Source organism: Nerophis lumbriciformis, linkage group LG07, assembly GCF_033978685.3.
Source record: "Nerophis lumbriciformis linkage group LG07, RoL_Nlum_v2.1, whole genome shotgun sequence".
NCBI lineage: Eukaryota > Metazoa > Chordata > Actinopteri > Syngnathiformes > Syngnathidae > Nerophis > Nerophis lumbriciformis.
Genome location: NC_084554.2, coordinates 42177501 through 42199511, shown reverse-complemented (window position 1 = coordinate 42199511; position 22011 = coordinate 42177501). Strand labels below are relative to the sequence as shown.

At 41.2% G+C, this 22011-nt stretch overlaps 1 protein-coding gene across 1 annotated transcript in view; it reads left to right on the top strand.

The window, feature by feature from the left end:
- LOC133609492 (cadherin-12-like) overlaps window positions 1-22011 on the top strand; it is a 364499-nt gene that overhangs the window by 91556 nt on the left and 250932 nt on the right. The window contains exon 2 of the mRNA XM_061965103.2: window positions 4152-4579. Within this exon, the coding sequence (XP_061821087.1) occupies window positions 4325-4579 (255 nt within the window). The 5' untranslated portion in view covers window positions 4152-4324. The remainder of the gene's footprint in view (window positions 1-4151; window positions 4580-22011) is intronic.

The window sequence follows — 22011 nt, the reverse complement described above, 5'->3', positions numbered from 1 at the left end:
GTTCAATAATAAATCAAATAAAAGTGTTATAACTTGCATCAAGTTCAATAATAAATCAAATAAAAGTGTTATAACTTGCATCAAGTTCAATAATAAATCAAATAACTTGCATCAAGTTCAAAATAAATAAAATAAAAGTGCCACTTTGCAATCTTTGCAAAAAAAAAGGAGGAGCTATGCATTTGGCAAGACAGGGCAAGTGACAGCACTTTGCCCCGGGAGAGCCACCTTGCTTCACTGTGAAACACATACTTGCCAACCCTCCCGGATTTTCCGGGAGACTCCCGAAATTCAGCGCTTCTCCCGAAAACCTCCCGGGACAAATGTTCTCCCTAAAATCTCCCGAAATTCATGCGTACCTGAGTGACGTGTCGACAGCATGTTTTCACGTCCGCTTTCCCACAATATAAACAGCGTGCCTGCCCAATCACGTTATAACTGTAGAATGATCGAGCGCGAGTTCTTGGTTTCTTATGTGGGTTTATTGTTAGGCAGTTTCATTAACGTCCTCCCAGCACGGCAACAACACACAACAACAGCAGTCACGTTTTCGTCTACCGTAAAGCAGTTCGTCTGCCGTAAACAGCAATGTTGTGACACTCTTAAACAGGGCAATACTGCCATCTAATGTACATGCATATGTGACATTAACATCTAGGGCTTTTAGAGAGTGCAGTGCACAACTGCGCACACAACAAGGAGACGAAGCAGAATGGATCATCAGAGAGGGTGTTCAGCATGGTTAGGAAAATAATGACAGATAATAGAACAAGGATGGACAATTCAACCCTTAACTCAACAATGAGTAGATGAGTGTTATGTGTGTGTATATGTGTAAATAAATGAACACTGAAATTCAAAGTATTTCTCTTATTTATATATATATATATATATATATATATATATATATATATATATATATATATAGCTAGAATTCACTAAAAGTCAAGTATTTCTTATATATATATATATATATATATAAATATATATATATATATAAGAAATACTTGACTTTTAGTGAATTCTAGCTATATATATATATATATATATATATATATATATATATATATATATATATATATGTGAAATACTTGACTTGGTGAATTCTAGCTGTAAATATACTCCTCCCCTCTTAACCACGCCCCCACACCCAACCACGCCCCCCACCCCCACCTCCCGAAATTGGAGGTCTCAAGGTTGGCAAGTATGGTGAAACAGGACGGCTGTATAATCAGCTCCCATTTCCTCACACAGTGCAGAGAACAGTCGCGCTTTCAGTGGTCGTGTTTTGATCAAATTTACCGCGCTCACATCTGTTAAAACCTCATTGAGTTCGGGGCTGAGCTGCCTTGACGTGAGTGCTTCCCGGTGAATGACAAAGTGTGTCCAATGCGCATTTGGCGCAACCCTCTTTATTAGAGCCTGCAGCTTGTTTCTTGACCCTGCCATGGTCATTGCGCCATCAGAGCAAAAGCCCACAGTTTTCCCATTTAAGGTCGTGTTCTTTGAGGAAACTGTCCATTATCTTGAACAGCTCATCAGCAGAGGCTCTATTTTTGATGTATTTGCAAAACAGCAAATCCTCGCACAGTGACTCGCCATTCACAAAGCGGACGTATGCGATGAACAGGCAGTCTTTATTGCTGTCAGTAGCTTCGTCCACTTGTAAAGCAAAACGACTTTCTTTTCATTTGTCTCCGAGTTGTTCCTCAAGATCACTTGCAATGTCGCATATACGTCTCGCAACTGTGTCGTTTGACAGTGGGACAGCTTTTAATTTTGCTGCGCTTGTCTCGTCAAATTTGTTCCGCTTAGCCCCGCCCCCATTAGTTACTGTTGCTATGTCTGTCAAACTTTTGCTCCTACCTAGAAATTTATAGCCTACAGGAAAAATAAGTAATTTACATGTATTTATATAGCGGATTTCACAGACAGAATCACAAAGTGATTTACAGTGTGTATAGAAAATGAAAGCATAGTAAAAAAAAAAAAAATCTAAAAAAAAAAAAAAAAATTCAAGTGAAATTCCCTCCCGTTCCTCGCGCCCCACCTGTCATGTCTCTATTCCCCACCAGTGGGGCGCGCCCCACACTTTGAGAAACGCTGGTCTAGAAGATTAAACACAACTTTGGTTGGAAAAAAACAAAAAAAACACTGTAAATTGAAGGACACTGCAACACCTGCAGTGAGCAAACTCGTCCAAAAGATGGCGCCATAACACAAATTACCTGTTTTTTTTAATACAATTAATTTAATTATTACGGCCAGCAAAGTAAAATCCATAAATTAGCCCCTCCATTTTATAAGCCGCAGGATTCAAAGTGTAGGAAAAAAGTATCAGCTTATAGTTCGGAATTTACAGTAATAACGATATTGTTCAAATTTGCCAGTTATACCAATAATACCTCGATCGCCGTCCGGTTGCTTTGCCTTCTATGTTTTCATGACATAACAACTTAACTAGAGATGTCCGATAATATCGGACTGCCGATATTATCGGCCGATAAATGCTTTAAAATGTAATATCAGAAATGATCGGTATCAGTTTCAAAATTATCGGTATCGGTTTCAAAAAGTAAAATTTATGTCTTCTTAAAACGCCGCTGTGTATACGGACGTAGGGAGAAGTACAGAGCGCCAATAAACCTTAAAGGCACTGCATTTGCATGCCGGCCCAATCACATAATATCTACGGCTTTTCACACACACAAGTGAATGCAAGGCGTCCTTGGTCAACAGACTGAGGGTGGCCGTATAAACAACTTTAACACTGTTACAAATATGCGCCACACTGTGAACCCACACCAAACAAGAATGACAAACACATTTCGGGAGAACATCCGCACCGTAACACAACATAAACACAACAGAACAAATACCCAGAACCCCTTGCAGCACTAACTCTTCTGGGACGCTACAATATACACCCCCGCCCCACCACAACCCCGCCCACCTCAACCTCCTCATGCTCTCTCAGGGAGGGCATGTCCCAAATTCCATGCTGTTGTTTTGAGGCATGTTAAAAAATAAAAAAAATGCACTTTGTGACTTCAATAATAAATATGGCAGTGCCATGTTGGCATTTTTTTCCATAACTTGAGTTGAGTTATTTTGGAAAACCTTGTTACATTGTTTAATGCATCCAGCGGGGCATCACAACAAAATTAGGCATAATAATGTGTTAATTCCACGACTGTATATATCGGTATCGGTTGATATCGGTATCAGTAATTAAGAGTTGGACAATATCGGAATATCGGCAAAAAAGCCATTATCGGACATCTCTAATCTTAACCTTTTTGTTTGTTGCCTAGCAACTTCCATGCCATAGTCCCGAGAACTACATTATCAAATGATGCGCTAATGGCAGAAAAATGTACACTGTTTCATCTTCAGTTTGTACTAGTTGATGTGGAGAAAGGACTTTATCATTGGAATAAAAACAGACCATATTGTCACTGTCCAATGAAGTATCTATCAGTTGTGCTTGTCTTTTCTATTCGGAAAACAGATTTTTCGGTTTTGGGTACTCGTAGAACTATTCCCTCTGAGTAAAGCCTTGCTGGTATCAGGCTAATAAAAGTAGGAGTGTCCCGATATTTTTTTTTGATATTGAAGCCTTGATTATTGGTTCATACTTATATTAATCCAACACGATGTCAGGATGGAATGGATTTATGCTGTCTTTAAGTCAAGTGGAGTGGTAATTGATTTTTGGTGACAGGGGGCCACAATAACTTTTTAATACGCTTCAATCTTGCTTTGTACCTTTACAATGCAACTACAACTATTTTGTTTATATTGGCGAATGTGCTTTTTCAGAATGCAATATTGTTTATTAAGGAGACTTATTATGTATGTCTAGCTTGTGTGCTATTTTGTGCTGATCTACTACGTAGCTGCTTTCTCCTAGTAGCTTACAGCCTTCCATGTTGTCAATGATTTGCCTACAATAGAAGAAATGACCAACCTAGTGTGTTTACTGGAGGACGTTTCGATGTTAACTGGCAGGATTTCTTGTATCGTACATTTTAGATGCAAGTCGATATCATCCATTGCTGGGGGTTTTTTTCATGTCAAGATATCCGATATCTATATCAGATGGGGACAACCTGAAATTAAAGTAATACATATTGTATTTCTGTTTTCAGGTGATGACGTCCTGAAGGGACCTCCTTCCTGACAGACGCAGGAAAACCCGGGGCAGATTCCCCCCGCCTGCCCCCACTCTCTCGCCAAAAAGTGCCGTCACCGTGGCTCATCCCTCGCAGCCATAGCCTCGACTGCCCCTCTTGAGACCCGACCCGCACAGACCAGCACGCCAATGCTAGCAAGGAACTGCCTGCTGCTGTTCCTTTGGTTTCACCTGGAGGAGGGCTCGGCCTCGTCACATCCGCGGCCGCCCTCGTCGCCACTGGCGGCAATGGGCAGGACGGCGGGGAGGTCGCACGCCAGGAGCTCAGCGGGCCCCGTGAGGAATGGGCCGGCTGGGTTCCAGCGGGTCAAGCGGGGATGGGTGTGGAACCAGTTCTTTGTGCTGGAGGAGTACATGGGGTCTGACCCGCAGTACGTCGGCAAGGTAAACAACCTTCTTTTGCTTCTTTTTGGGAATGACGTGACGGTCGAGATGTAAGCGTTCCAGTTTCGAGGTCGGAAATCAAGATGCAGTCTTTCTGCTACCTTCAAAGACGGTGGATGAAGAGGAAACACAGATGCTATTGCTAACCATGTAGAACATATAAAACACTTGAAATTGTTTTAATTTACACAACAGTAACGTTACAAAATATAAACGTCCAACAATACATTGTACATGGCCGATTTAGTGCGACAAAAACTAATCAGAAGGGATCTCAGGGCTTTCAATTGATCCCAACTGGACTGTTTGGTTTGTCTTAGAAGAGGTTTCGCCGCTCATCAAAATAGGCTTCATGAGTTCATGCTCATAGACTTAGATTGGTCAGATTTAGTAATAGACTTAGATTTGGTCAGATCTTGTCTGATATAAAAGTAATACGTCTCAGACTAGATCTGACCAATCTAAGTCTATGAAGAGAAGAGGTTTCGCCGCTTGTCAAAGTAGATTCATCAGTCCGTGCTCATATACTTAGATTGGTCTGATCTAGTCATAGACTTAGATTGGTTAGATCTGGTCTGAAATAAAAGTAATGCGTCTCAGACTAGACCTGACCAATCTAAGTCTATGACAAGATCAGACTAATCTACGTTTATGAGCACGAACTGATGAAGCCTACTTTGACCTGCTGCGAAACCTCTTCTCGTCTACGTTTATGAGCACGAACTGATGAAGCCTACTTTGACCTGCTGCGAAACCTCTTCTCGTCGAAGACATAGATTGGTCAGATCTAGTATGAGACTTATTACTTTTATTTCAGACGAGATCTGAAATAAAAGTAATAAGTCTTAGACTAGATCTGACCAATCTAAGTATATGACTAAATCACTAGATAAGACCAATCTAAGTCTATGAGCACAGACTGATGAAGCCTACTTTGACCTGCTGTGAAACCTCTTCTTGTCATAGACTTAGACTGGTCAGATCTAGTCTGAGACTTATTACTTTCATTTCAGATTAGATCTGAAATAAAAGTAATAAGTCTTAGTCTAGATCTGACCAATCTAAGTCTATGACTAAATCACTAGATCATACCAATCTAAATCTATGAGCACGAACTGATGAACCTACTTTGACGAGCGGCGAAACCTCTTCTCGTCATAGACTTAGATTGGTCAGATCTAGTCTGAGACTTATTACTTTTATTTCAGACTACATCAGACCAATCTAAGTCTATGACTATATCAGACCACCCAGGTCATAGTAATAGATCGCAACTGGACTGTTTGGTTTGTCTTAGAAGAGGTTTCGCCGCTCATCAAAGTAGGCTTCATGAGTTCATGCTCATAGACTTAGATTGGTCTGATTTAGTAATAGACTTAGATTGGTCAGATCTTGTCTGAAATAAAAGTAATAAGTCTCATACGAGATCTGACCAATATAAGTCTATGACGAGAAGAGGATTCATCGCTCGTCAAAGTAGGTTCATCAGTCCGTGCTCATACACTTAGATTGGTCTGATCTAGTCATAGACTTAGATTGGTTAGATCTAGTCTGAAATAAAGGTAATATGTCTCAGACTAGACCTGACCAATCTATGTCTATGACGAGATCAGACCAATCTAAGTCTATGAGCACGAACTGATGAAGCCTACTTTGAAATGCTGCGAAACCTCTTCTCGTCATAGACTTAGATTGGTCAGATCTAGTCTGAGACTTATTACTTTCATTTCAGACTAGATCTGAAATAAAAGTAATAAGTCTCAGACTAGATCTGACCAATCAAAGTATATGACTAAATCACTAGATCAGACCAATCTAAGTCTATGAGCATGAATTGATGAACCTACTTTGACATGCTGCGAAACCTCTTCTCGTCATAGACTTAGATTGGTCAGATCTAGTCTGAGACTTATTACTTTCATTTCAGACTAGATCTGAAATAAAAGTAATAAGTCTCAGACTAGATCTGACCAATCTAAGTCTATGACTAAATCACTAGATCAGACCAATCTAAGTCTATGAGCACGAACTGATGAACCTACTTTGACGAGCGGTGAAACCTCTTCTCGTAATAGACTTAGATTGGTCAAATCTAGTCTGAGACTTATTACTTTTATTTCAGACTACATCAGACCAATCTAAGTCTATGACTATATCAGACCACCCAGGTCATAGTAATAGATCGCAACTGGACTGTTTGGTTTGTCTTAGAAGAGGTTTCACCGCTCATCGAAGTAGGCTTCATGAGTTCATGCTCATAGACTTAGATTGGTCTGATTTAGTAATAGACTTAGATTGGTCAGATCTTGTCTGAAATAAAAGTAATAAGTCTCATACGAGATCTGACCAATATAAGTCTATGACGAGAAGAGGTTTCGCCGCTCGTCAAAGTAGGTTCATGAGTTCATGCTCATAGACTTAGATTGGTCTGAACTAGTCATAGACTTAGATTGGTTAGATCTAGTCTGAAATAAAAGTAATACGTCTCAGACTAGACCTGACCAATCTAAGTCTATGACGAGATCAGACTAATCTAAGTTTATGAGCACGAACTGATGAAGCCTACTTTGACCTGCTGCAAAACCTCTTCTCGTCATAGACATAGATTGGTCAGATCTAGTATGAGACTTACTACTTTCATTTCAGACATCATCTGAAATAAAGGTAATACGTCTCAGACTAGATCTGATCTGACCAATCTTAGTCTATGATTAAATCACTAGATCAGACCAATCTAAGTCTATGAGCACGAACTGATGAACCTACATTGCCATGCTGCGAAACCTCTTCTCGTCATAGACTTAGATTGGTCAGAACTAGTCTGAGACTTATTACTTTTATTTCAGAGTATGTCTGACCAATCTAAGTCTATGACTAGATCAGACCAATCTAAGTCTATGACTATATCAGACCACCCAGGTCATAGTAATAGATTGCAACTGGACTGTTTGGTTTGTCTTAGAAGAGGTTTCGCTGCTCGTCAAAGTAGGCTTAGATTGGTCAGAACTAGTCTGAAATAAAACTAATAAGTCTCAGAGTAGATCCGACCAATCTAAGTCTATGATTAGATCAAACCAATCTAAGTCTATGAGCATGAACTGATGAAGCCTACTTGGATGAGCGGCGAAACGTCTTCTCAGACAAACCAAACAGTCCAGTTGCGATCTATTACTATGACCTGAATAAATGAGAACATTTATAGACATAATCTGAAGTGCCAATGACGTACATTCTATAAGCCTATATTATAGGTTGTATCCAGTCATGTGACTTTTGAACGGAAGTAAACAAAGTGGTGGGCTACCAAACCAACATGGCTACTGTACACCAAACAGAGTGCAAACTATCTGAGTATACAAGAAGCCTGGATCTTACCACTAAAAGCAAATACAAAAAATGAAAACTATGCAATGGAATATATTCCTATACTTTATAAAAAAAAAAAAAAAATGTCAAGTGAATGCAGCTGAGATAGGCTCCAGCACCCCCCGCGACCCTGAAAGGGACAAGTGGTAGAAAACGCATGGATGGATGGATATCAAGGATTATCCGTCGGTCACAATTCCAGAAATAGCGAACTATTGTGCGCCAGATGTCATTCTACACAACAAAACAGATGAAACCTTGGAAACGCATGGAGGTCTACAACTTCTTTGTGTGTGGCAGGGTCAAGGATATTTGTATCAAGACTCTCCCGGATAAATATGCATCGTTTTCACTTAGGTATGGTAGCACTCCATGATTTAACTTCGCATCTACAGCCGTGTTTGTTGCCTTGTTGTTGTTGCAGGCGGTTGTTTACGAGTTTCCGTCTTCATCAAAATATGACTATAGATGTCCACATTGTGTATGTGCTGAAAGATTCATTTATGATTGCTGCCTTTGGTAAAACCTTAAAGGGGAACATTATCACAATTTCAGAAGGGTTAAAACCATTAAAAATCAGTTCCCAGTGGCTTATTTTATTTTTCGAAGTTTTTTTCAAAATTTTACCCATCACACAATATCCCTAAAAAAAGCTTCAAAGTGCCTGATTTTAACCATCATTATATACACCCGTCCATTTTCAACAGATTACGCATGTATTGAAACGGATGGTTGTAGTGTGGAGGCAGGTAGCGAAAACGAAATTGAAGAAGAAACTGAAGCTATTGAGCCATATCGGTTTGAACCGTATGCAAGCGGAACCGACGAAAACGACACGACAGCCAGCGACACGGGAGAAAGCGAGGACAAATTTGGCGATCGCCTTCTAACCAACGATTGGTATGTGTTTGTTTGGCATTAAAGGAAACTAACAACTATGAACTAGGTTTACAGCATATGAGATACATTTGGCAACAACATGCACTTTGAGAGTGCAGACAGCCCAATTTTCATCAATTAATATATTCTGTAGACATACCCTCATCCGCTCTCTTTTCCTGAAAGCTGATCTGTCCAGTTTTGGAGTTGATGTCAGCAGGCCAGGGAAGCTAGGGTCGATATTCTTCTCTTGATCATCTTCGGTGGCATAAGGGACGGTGTGAGCCAAGACATCCAGGGGGTTTAGCTCGCTCGTCTGCGAGAACAAACTGCCGCCATTGCTTGCCGTGCTAGCGAGGTCCTTTGTCCCTGAATTGCTCACACACTCCGGCAGATTCAATGGGGGTCTGGCGGCAGATTTCTTTGACTTTATCGTTGGAAATGCATCTGCTTTGAGTGTCGCAGGATATCCACACATTCTTGCCATCTCTGTCGTAGCATAGCTTTCGTCGGTAAAGTGTGCGGAACAAACGTCCAATTTCTTGCCACTTTCGCATCTTTGGGCCACTGGTGCAACTTGAATCCGTCCCTGTTCGTGTTGTTACACCCTCCGACAACACACCGACGAGGCATGATGTCTCCAAGGTATGGAAAACAGTCGAAAAAACGGAAAATAGCAGAGCTGATTTGACTCGGTGTTTGTAATGTGTTTGAGAAAATGGCGGATTGCTTCCTGATGTGACGTCATGTTGTGACGTCATCGCTCCGAGAGCGAATAATAGAAAGGCGTTTAATTCGCCAAAATTCACCCGTTTAGAGTTCGGAAATCGGTTAAAAAAATATATGGTCTTTTTTCTGCAACATCAAGGTATATATTGACGCTTACATAGGTCTGGTGATAATGTTCCTCTTTAACACATTTTTTTTTTTCAAGATTCGCCGAGTTGGTGCTTTACGAACAGTGTTTTGAAAATTACTTTTAAAAAGTAATACATTCTACTTACTGTCAGAATAACTCTTAAATAATTGTAATTAAGTAATAGCGAAAATAATTATTGTGTTACTTAAAAAAAACAAAAAACTTCAAAGACGTTTCATATAGAGCACAGAGTGTCTGTGCTTTTAAAAGGCGGGGCCTGTTGCCAAGTGACGTCATCGAGGGTTTCAACAGGGCTGTGGCTGCGTGTGTCGGCTGTGACGCCAGCTCTTTTCACCGGATTGTGTTACCTCTGCTCAATAGAGAGATTGAATGGTCAGTTCAGTTCAGTTTGAGTTTATTTCGAACATGCATACGATACAATGTAATGCATCACACAATTCCAGTTGTTTCAATACAGCACGTCCGAAAAGGAGTAGGAAGAAGCAGAGCTTATTTAATCCTACCCCTTTGTCACATTTATTTGTATTTATTTATAGTATCATTTTGTTTCTGCCATACTAATGTGCTTCCATGGCTGTCTTATCTTCTTATCAACAAACGGTGTATTGTTTGGAGGGCAAGTTTGTCACTTCAATTAATTTGATTTGTTGTTTATTATTCCCATCGTGCACGTGTGTGCATGTTGTTATCTGCTGTGTCACAGTGTGATGTTGCCTCTTCCTATTTGACATGAACGTAATTTTAGTGCGACGCTGCTTGTGGCTTTCACGAGTGAAAATGTTTCCTGCATTGAACTGGTTTTTAACATAAATAAAACCACATCAAAAGTAGCGAGCCACGTTACATCAAGCTATCGCGAATGGTGTTGTAACAGACCTGAAAGTAAATAGATTACTCTTTACTAGTAAAAGTAACGCCGTTATTACAAACACTGTCAGTTTTCTGAGTTCCCAATGAACAGACAAGAGGCTGTCTATGTTGCACCAAGCCAAAGGCTTGTAAAATTCCATTGTGTACGTTGGGAGGTGACGGGAAGGGTTTATCTATTGTGATCCAAGACTTGCCCAAGCTCGATCCAGGACTAGCCCAAGCCCGATGCATCTTTTTCTTTTGTGTTAATGTGACCGAAAACAATGGCTGTTTACATACCTTTAGAAACAGCTGGTTATGTAAACAGGGAATATCCAAATAAAAGAGGAGATGTGAACCTTTGTTCGTGAGAGCGTGCTGGAGACTGTAGAAGACTACAGCCCAGACGTTTCTCCTCAAATTGAGCCAAATTGAATTTTGTCTCTGTTTAATTCCTTGCTTTTTGTCTCGTTTAATAGATGTCATCAGTGTTTGAACCTGACAAACACTGTTTATGAAATATGAAGAGCAAAAATGTGTTTGCAGAAACACAAGTAATATCAAGATAAAACTTCAATGGGAAATAAACGTTAAAAGTATATCAAACAAACCTTTAACGAAGTGATCACTGCAAACGTGTGCGCTCTTCGACTCAGCTACCTTTTTTCTCGTCGTTTTCCGTAAAATCTTGCACTCTTTCGCCCTTCTTGAATACCTCTTGAGGAACTCTGAAGAAAGTTTACCCTTTTCGCATTTTGAACGGTTCTAACAGCCTGAGAGAAGCTTCGGCCACCCAAAATGTTGAAAGAGCCCTATTGGACCAAAAATACCCCAAAAAAATCTGTCGGGAGCCGCAAAAAATATAAAGCTGTATATAAGTGTTATAATGAATGCAACACATGATGTAAGTGTCTATATTAGCTATATTAGCCTACTATCAAAATGACTATGTGTCGCAGGCTGATGCAAATCTTCGTTGACAGAAAAGTTAAAATGTAATATTTATTCTACACATTTTTACAACATAGGAAAACATTAGTAAAACGGAGGCTACTCAGAGGGTGTGATAACTCCTGGAAATGACTGGCTTAGAATGGCCAAAAGTAAAGATGTGTGTGTTCAAGTTGAAAGAAACTACAAATAAAATGACCTCAAATATACCTCAAATACGAGGCGTAATGATGCATTATGTACATACATACAGCCAGCATACATAGCTGTATGTATGTGGGGCGGTATAGCTCGGTTGATAGAGTGGCCGTGCCAGCAACTTGAGGGTTCCAGGTTCGATCCCCGCTTCCGCCATCCTAGTCACTGCCGTTGTGTCCCTGGGCAAGACACTTTACCCGCCTACTCCCAGTGCCACCCACACTGGTTTAAATGTAACTTAGATATTGGGTTTCACTATGAGTCACTAGAGAAAAGCGCTATATAAATATAATTCAATTCAATAAATAGCATGTTAGCATTGATTAGCTTGCAGTCATGCAGTGACCGACAAGTCAGTAACATCAACAAAGCTCACCTTTGTGTATTCACGCACAGCATAAAACGTTTGGTGGCCAAAATGAGACAAAGAAGGAGTGGCATAAAACCCGTCTTTCTGTGGCAGCATCAAGGAAAGTTGTACATGTAAACAAACTACGGTCCGTTCAAGAACTTCCGAAATTAGGACAAAGTGGTACGCGCCAAATACTCTCATCAGTGAAGCATGTTTAAAGGGGAACATTATCACCAGACCTATGTAAGCATCAATATATACCTTGATGTTGCAGAAAAAAGACCATATATTTTTTTAACCGATTTCCGAACTCTAAATGGGTGAATTTTGGCGAATTAAACGCCTTTTTATTATTCACTCTCGGAGCGGTGACGTCACGTCAAACACCGAGTCAAATCAGCTCTGTTATTTTCCGTTTTTCCGACTGTTTGCCGTACCTTGGAGACATCATGCCTCGTCGGTGTGTTGTCGGCGGGGGTATAACACAAACAGGGACGGATTCAAGTTGCACCAGTGGCCCAAAGATGCGAAAGTGGCAAGAAATTGGACGTTTGTTCCGCACACTTTACCGACGAAAGCTATGCTACGACAGAGATGGCAAGAATGTGTGGATATCCTGCGACACTCAAAGCAGATGCATTTCCAACGATAAAGTCAAAGAAATCTGCCGCCAGACCCCCATTGAATCTGCCGGAGTGTGTGAGCAATTCAGGGACAAAGGACCTCGGTAGCACGGCAAGCAATGGCGGCAGTTTGTTCCCGCAGACGAGCGAGCTAAACCCCCTGGATGTCTTGGCTCACACCGTCCCTTATGCCACCGAAGATGATCAAGAGAAGAATATCGACCCTAGCTTCCCTGGCCTGCTGACATCAACTCCAAAACTGGACAGATCAGCTTTCAGGAAAAGAGCGCGGATGAGGGTATGTCTACAGAATATATTAATTGATGAAAATTGGGCTGTCTGCATGTTGTTGCCAAATGTATTTCATATGCTGTAAACCTAGTTCATAGTTGTTAGTTTCCTTTAATGCCAAACAAACACATATCAATCGTTGGTTAGAAGGCGATCGCCGAATTCGTCCTCGCTTTCTCCCGTGTCGCTGGCTGTCGTGTCGTTTTCGTCGGTTTCGCTTGCATACGGTTCAAACCGATATGGCTCAATAGCTTCAGTTTCTTCTTCAATTTCGTTTTCGCTACCTGCCTCCACACTACAACCATCCGTTTCAATACATGCGTAATCTGTTGAATCGCTTAAGCCGCTGAAATCCGAGTCTGAATCCGAGCTAATGTCGCTATAGCTTGCTGTTCTATGCGCCATGTTTGTTTGTATTGGCATCACTATGTGACGTCACAGGAAAATGGACGGGTGTATATAACGATGGTTAAAATCAGGCACTTTGAAGGTTTTTTTTTTTAGGGATATTGCGTGATGGGTAAAATTTTGAAAAAAACTTCGAAAAATAAAATAAGCCACTGGGAACTGATTTTTAATGGTTTTAACCCTTCTGAAATTGTGATAATGTTCCCCTTTAATGTAAACAGTGGGATTTCTAATGATTAAGAAGGTTTGTGTCATTTTTGTTCTCCTACAGAAACCATATTACAGCAAATATATATTTTTAAAAACATTTTTGAGGAAAAAATTTATGAAACTAGGGCGGCGGTAAAGAGCTCGAAAGCCACACTTTGCAGACCCCCTAAGACAACGCAAGCATAGGGCATTTTTCTTTGAGAAAGGCAAAAAGCTGCAAAGAATGCTTTAAAAAAACAGACGCTCCACTACAAGCCTTTCATAGACGATGAGCCGGACGCAACGTCAGGGCGTTTCAGCGGACACTTCCTAATAGAAAATTGGAAAATCCGACTCCCCGGTGCAAATGGAACGCACCATTATGCTTGACTTTGCTTGACATTTTTAATGGTCTCCGAGTTGAGCTTTTTGCTGATTGGTCGATGAAGAATTCAGACTTCAGTTTCTATAAAATGTAAAGAGTGGGAAGACAAGAACAAGCTGAGAGGTCTAGAACGTGTGCTGTGTGAAACTTGTGTAGGCTTGAATTTGAAAAGAACATGCATGGACGTTTTCCGGTTTTATTCCAGGTCATTTTAGGAATTAAAAAACTGCTGTTACAGCCGCTTAGACTGCGTTGCACTGCTATTATGTGTCACGCTGTTAGCTGACTTACACTCCACAGCAGAAACCTGATCCGGATTTATCGATCTGAACTGTATGACCCAAAGTGATCTGTCAGTGTGCTGGTGGAAATAACCCTAAAATCCTACTTTGCGAAAAATGTACAGTATGCTTAAAATGGAACTTCCATTTTTAGGGGAGAATTTTACACATCATCCACAACGTGAAACAAGAACACACATTTTTATCTTTCCAGTATGTTTTTTGGGAAAAACTGCTAGCAGGAGGCAGCTAACAATACAGGTATTGGGAATTAAGCTATTCTGCCTATAAGGCGCTCTATAAAACATCCAACGTTCGTATACAGGCTGCAACTATGCATGTAATGTTGTAATAGGCACATTTATTAAACAGTGGTACGTGCAACACTAGTGGTATGCGGGCTCCATCTCGTGGTACACCAAAAATATCACTTGATTAAAGTACAGCATTTTATTTTCCTATATTCAAACATAGTGTTACTGTTCAAACTGTGTGTTATGTTACAGTGGCCAAAAATATTAAACATGCCTAGCAGTTTTTCACTATTTAGAACGTACAGCATATGAAAAGACGCATGTGTTTGCCTCTCGTAAGGATTGCAAATGATGGGCAAAATTCCCAAAGTTGTGTATTCACGCACAGCATAAAACATTTGGTGCACAAAATGAGACAAAGAATGAGGGGCATACAACACGTCTTACTGTGGCAACGTCAGAGAAAGTTATACATGTAAACAACTATGGTGAGTTCAAGGACCGCCAAAATTAGTACTCCACCGAAATGCTCTTATCAGTAAAGCATAAACACAAACTTATTAAATAGTGGGATTTCTAACAATTAGGAAGGTTTGTGTCATGTTTGTCCTCCTATACTTTTGAAAAAGCCACTAGGGCGGCGCTCTATACCCTTGGTCTAAGTTGAGAGCCAGTAGCCACCTATTTAGTCAATCCGGATTTGTAGTTGGTAACATATAGAATTTCAAAGTTGACCGACTTCTTGACTTATGGCCACAAACTCCGACTATACACGTGTGAGACTTGATTTATAATCTAGCAAAAAACTTTTACAAACTCAGCTCAGTAGCTAACTTACCTCTCAAGTGGGCAGAGGAGCAGTGTGAGCAAGGCGCTAAGTTACCATTCCAGAAAAGTAGTTCCTCGGTGTTAACTCCTATCATAACAATGTCACTATAGCTTGATTACTATGCAGGTGACAACATTTAACGAAGTATTGTTGCCGGTTTTTGGATGTTTTTTTTAAAGCGGTTAATAGGCGGAATAGATGACTCCCTATTTTCTGCTTTGTTAGCCGCCTGGTGCTAGCAGTTTTTCATTATTTAGAACGTACAGAATATGAAAAGAAGTGTGTTCTTGCCGCTTGTAAGGACTGCAAATGATGGTTAAAATTCCCAAAGGTGTGTATTCACACACAGCATAAAACATTTGGTGCACAAAATGAGACATAGAATGAGGAGCATAAAACACGTCTTTCTGTGGCAACGTCGGAGAAAGTTATACATGTAAACAAACGGAATAGATGACACCCTATGACTCCCTATTTTCTGTTTTCTTAAAAAAGTTAAAGTACCAATGATTGTCACATACGCACTAAGTGTGGCAACATTTTTCTCTGCATTTGACCGCCTGGGAGGTGAGGGGAGTAATGAGCAGCAGCGGGGACCCCACCCGGGAATCATTTTTGGTGATGTTACCCCCAATTCCAACCCTTGATGCTGAGGGAGGTAATGGGTCCCATTGTTATAGTCTTTGGTATGACTCGGCCGGGGTTTGAACTCACGACCTACCGATCTCAGGGCGGACACTCTAACCACTAGGCCACTGAGTAGGCTAGCCGCCTGGTGCTATCAGTTTTTCACTATTTAGAACGTACAGAATATGAAAATACATGTGTTCTTGGCGCTCGGAAGGATTGCAAATGATGGGCAAAATTCCCAAAGTTGTGTATTCACGCACAGCATAAAACATTTGGTGGACAAAACGAGACAAAGGAGGAGGGGCATAAAACACGTATTTCTGTGGCAGATCCAGAAAAGTAGTTTCTCTGTGTTAGCTCCTATCATAACAATGTCGCTATAGCTTGGTTACTATGCAGGTGACAGCATTTAATGGAGTATTGTTAGCGGTTTTGGATGTTTTTTACAGCGCTTAATAGGCGGAATAAATAACTCCCTATTTTCTGCTTTGTTAGCCGCCTGGTGCTAGCAGTTTTTCACTATTTAGAACGTACAAAATATGAAAAGACGTGTGTTCTTGCCTCTCGTAAGGATTGCAAATGATGGGCAAAATTCCCAAAGTTGTGTATTCACGCACACCATAAAACATTTGGTGGACAAAACGAGACAAAGAAGGAGGAGCATAAAACACGTCTTTCTGTGGCAACGTGGGAGAAAGTTATACATGTAAACAAACGGAATAGATGACCTGTCTTCTGTTTTGTTAAAAAAGTTAAAGTACCAATGATTGTCACATACACACTAAGTGTGGCAAAATTATTCTCTGCATTTGACCCCCTGGGAGGTGAGGGGAGCAATGAGCAGCAGCGGTGGCCCCACCCGGGAATAATTTTTGGTGATTTAACCCCCATCTCCAACCCTTGATGCTCAGGGAGGTAATAGGTCCCATTTTTATAGTGTTGGGTATGACTCGGCCGGGGTTTGAACTCACGACCTACCGATCTCAGGGCGGACACTCAAACCACTAGGCCACTGAGTAGGTTAGCCGCCAGGTGCTATCAGTTTTTCACTATTTAGAATGTACATAATATGAAAAAACATGTGTTCTTGCCGCTCGTAAGGATTGCAAATGATGGGCAAAATTCCCAAAGTTGTGTATTCACGCACAGCATAAAACATTTGGTGGACAAAACGAGACAAAGGAGGAGGGGCATAAAACACGTCTTTTTGTGACAGCGTCCAGAAAAGTAGTTCCTCGGTGTTAGCTCCTATCATAACATCTCGCTATAGCTTGTATACTATGCAGGTGACATCATTTATGGAGTATTGTTGGCGGTTTTGGGGTGTTTTTTTACAGCGCTTAATAGGTGGAATAAATGACTCCCTATTTTCTGCTTTGTTAGCCGCCTGGTGCTAGCAGTTTTTCACTATTAAGAACGTACAGAATATGAAAAGTCGTGTGTTCTTGCCGCTCGTAAGGACTACAAATGATGGGCAAAAATCCCAAAGTTGTGTATTCATGCACAGCATAAAACATTTGGTGCACAAAATGAGACAAAGAATGAGGGGCATAAAACACGTCTTTCCGTGACATTGTCGGAGAAAGTTATACATGTAAACAAACAGAATAGATGACTCCCTATTTTCTGTTTTGTTACAAAAGTTAAAGTACAAATGATTGTCACACACACACACACACATTAAGTGTGGCGAAATTTGACCCCCTGGGAGGTGAGGGAAGCAATGAGCAGCAGCGGTGGCCCCACCCGGGAATCATTTTTGGTGATTTAACCCCCAATTTCAACCCTTGATGCTGAGGTAGGTAATGGGTCCCATTTTTATAGTCTTTGGTATGACTCGGCCAGGGTTTGAACTCACAACCTACCGATCTCAGGGCGGACACTCCAACCACTAGGCCACTGAGTAGGTTAGCCGCCTGGTGCTATCAGTTTTTCACTATTTAGAACGTACAGAATATGGAAAAACGTGTGTTCTTGCCGCTTGTAAGGATTGCAAATGATGGGCAAAATTCCCAAAGTTGTGTATTCACGCACAGCATAAAACATTTGGTGGACAAAACGAGACAAAGGAGGAGGGGCATAAAACACGTCTTTTTGTGGCAGCGTCCAGAAAAGTAGTTCCTCGGTGTTAGCTCCTATCATAACAATGTTGCTATAGCTTGATTACTATTCAGGTGACAGCATTTAATGGAGTATTGTTGGCGGTTTTGGGGTGTTTTTCTACAGCGCTTAATAGGCGAAATAAATGACTCCCTATTTTCTGCTTTGTTAGCCGCCTGGTGCTAGCAGTTTTTCACTATTAAGAACGTACAGAATATGAAAAGACATGGGTTCTTGCCGCTCGTAAGGACTGCAAATGATGGGCAAAAATCCCAAAGTTGTGTATTCACGCACAGCATAAAACATTTGGTGCACAAAATGAGACAAAGAATGAGGAGCATAAAACACGTCTTTCTGTGACATTGCCGGAGAAAGTTATACATGTAAACAAACGGAATAGATGACTCCCTATTTTCTGTTTTGTTACAAAAGTTAAAGTACCAATGATTGTCACACACAATAAGTGTGGCGAAATTATTCTCTGCATTTGACCCCCTGGGAGGTGAGGGGAGAAATGAGCAGCGGCGGTGGCCCCACCTGGGAATCATTTTTGGTGATTTAACCCCCAATTCGAACCCTTGATGCTGAGTGCCAAGCAGGGAGGTAATGGGTCCCATTTTTATAGTCTTTGGTATGACTCGGCCAGGGTTTGAACTCACAACCTACCGATCTCAGGGCGGACACTCCAACCACTAGGCCACTGAGTAGGTTAGCCGCCTGGTGCTATCAGTTTTTCATTATTTAGAACGTACAGAATATGAAAAAACGTGTGTTCTTGCCGCTCGTAAGGATTGCAAATGATGGGCAAAATTCCCAAAGTTGTGTATTCACGCACAGCATGAAACATTTGGTGGACAAAACAAGACAAAGGAGGAGGGGCATAAAACACGTCTTTTTGTGGCAGCGTCCAGAAAAGTAGTTTCTCGGTGTTAGCTCCTATCATAACAATATCGCAATAGCTTGATTAATATGCAGGCGACAGCATTTAATGGAGTATTGTTGGCGGTTTTGGGGTGTTTTTTTACAGCGCTTAATAGGCGGAATAAATAACTCCCTATTTTCTGCTTTGTTAGCCGCCTGGTGCTAGCAGTTTTTCACTATTAAGAACGTACAGAATATGAAAAGACATGTGTTCTTGCCGCTCGTAAGGACTACAAATGATGGGCAAAATTCCCAAAGTTGTGTATTCACGCACAGCATAAAACATTTGGTGCACAAAATGAGACAAAGAAAGAGGGGCATGAAACACGTCTTTCTGTGGCAACGTCAGAGAAAGTTATACATGTAAACAAACGGAATAGATGACTCCCTATTTTCTGTTTTCTTAAAAAAGTTAAAGTACCAATGATTGTCACACACACATTAGGTGTGGCAAAATTATTCCCTGCATTTGACCCCCTGGGAGGGGAGCAATGAGCAGCAGCGGTGGCCACACCCGGTAATCATTTTTGGTGATTTAACCCCCAATTCCAACCCTTAATGCTGAGTGCCAAGCAGGGAGGTAATGTGTCCCATTTTTATAGTCTTTGGTATAACTCGGCCGGGGTTTGAACTCACAGCCTACCGATCTCAGGGCGGACACTCTAATCACTAGGCCACTGAGTAGGTTAGCCGCCTGGTGCTATCAGTTTTTCACTATTTAGAACGTACAGAATATGAAAAGACGTGTGTTCTTGCCTCTCGTAAGGATTGCAAATGATGGACAGATTTCCCAAAGTTGTGTATTAACGCACAGCATAAAACATTTGGTGCACAAAACGAGACAAAGAAGGAGGGCAATAAAACAAGTCTTTCTGTGGCAACGTCCAGAAAAGTAGTTTCTCGGTGTTAGCTCCTAACATAACAATATCGCAATAGCTTGATTAATATGCAGGCGACAGCATTTAATGGAGTATTGTTGGCGGTTTTTTGGATGTTTTTTTTAAAGCGCTTAATAGGCGGAATAGATGACTCCCTATTTTCTGCTTTGGTAGCCGCCTGGTGCTAGCAGTTTTTCACTATTTAGAACGTACAAAATATGAAAAGACGTGTGTTCTTGCCTCTCGTAAGGATTGCAAATGATGGGCAAAATTCCCAAAGTTGAGTATTCACGCACAGCATAAAACATTTGGTGGACAAAACGTAACAAAGAAGGAGGGGCATAAAACACGTCTTTCTGTGGCAACGTGGGAGAAAGTTTATACATGTAAACAAACGGAATAGATGACCTGTCTTCTGTTTTGTTAAAAAAGTTAAAGTACCAATGATTGTCACACACACACTAGGTGTGGCAAAATTATTCTCTGCATTTGACCCCCTGGGAGGTGATGGGAGAAATGAGCAGCAGCGGTGGCCACACCCGGGAATCATTTTTGGTGATTTAACCCCCAATTCCAACCCTTGATGCTGAGTGCCAAGCAGGGAGGTAATGGGTCCCATTTTTATAGTCTTTGGGATGACTCGGCCGGGGTTTGAACTCACAACCTACGGATCTTAGGGCGGACTCTCTAACCACTAGGCCACTGAGTAGGTTAGCCGCCTGGTGCTATCAGTTTTTCACTATTTAGAACGTACAGAATATGAAAAAACGTGTGTTAGGATTGCAAATGATGGGCAAAATTCCCAAAGTTGTGTATTCACGCACAGCATATAACATTTAGTGGACAAAACGAGACAAAGGAGGAGGGCATTAAACACGTCTTTTTGTGGCAGCGTCCAGAAAAGTAGTTCCTCGGTGTTAGCTCCTATCATAACAATGTTGCTATAGCTTGATTACTATGCAGGTGACAATAATGGAGTATTGTTGGCGGTTTTGGGGTATTTTTTAGAGCGCTTAATAGGCAAAATAGATGACTCTATATTTTCTGTTTTGGTAGCCGCCTGGTGCTATCAGTTTTTCACTATTTAGAACGTACATAATATGAAATTACGTGTGTTCTTGCCTCCTGTAAAGATTGCGAATGATGGGCAAAATTCGAAAAGTGCAGTTTCCCTTCAAGTCCGAAGCCCAGCGCCTTCCATGGAGATGATCATGACAAAGTCTGAATATGAGAGTCGGACCAGCCGGAACGAGCGGGATAAAAGCCCGGCAGACGTGGAGGGCAGGGTGACCGTGACCTGGACCTGAAGAGTCATCAAGTTCACTAACGGGATCACAGGAAGATCACAGGACTGGCTTTCAAAAAGGCAGATAAATGAACTTAAGTGGACCACCAGCCGGGCTCGGGGCTGAAGACGCCGTTCTGCAGAGTCCGGGGGCTGGCAGCAGCAAACAAAAGGAGAGTGAGTAGGGAGCGTTCAAACGAAGAAACAATTAGGGGACTAATTACCAGCATCGTTTTTGTTAGCTGTCTGCTGGTAATTTCTTTGATTGAGACAAAGCAGGACATTTTGTCCTTATAGGCCGGGACAAATTAGTTTTTTTAAACGATTATGTGCTTAACTGAAGACATAATGGATGCTTTTGTTGCCCGCCTCGGAGTTCAGGGTTTGTTTGTTTTCAGCGTGTATAAATCAGACTACCATTTTGCTGGTTTCCGCCGAGTCATACAAAACTGGCATTACGTCACGCCGCAATAACTTTTCTTTTAGCTATTACTCTCCTCCTAAAAAGGGAATGTTTGCAACCAGCCTAGAGGGTGCTAACTTCCCAATGTGTTGTAAGCTTTAAATCCCGCCCACGGCGTTTTACATGTAGCGATGTACAAAACCCAAAACCAGTGAACTTGGCACGTTGTGTAAATCGTAAATAAAAACAAAATACAATGATTTGCAAATCCTTTTCAACCTACATTCAATTGAATAGACTGCAAAGACAAGATACTTAACGTTCGAACTGGAAAACTTTGTTATTTTTTGCAAATATTAGCTCATTCGGAACTTGATGGCTGCAATATGTTTGAAAAAAGCTGGCACAAGTGGCAAAAAAGACTGAGAAAGTTGAGGAATGCTCATCAAACACTTATTTGGAACATCCCACAGGTGAACG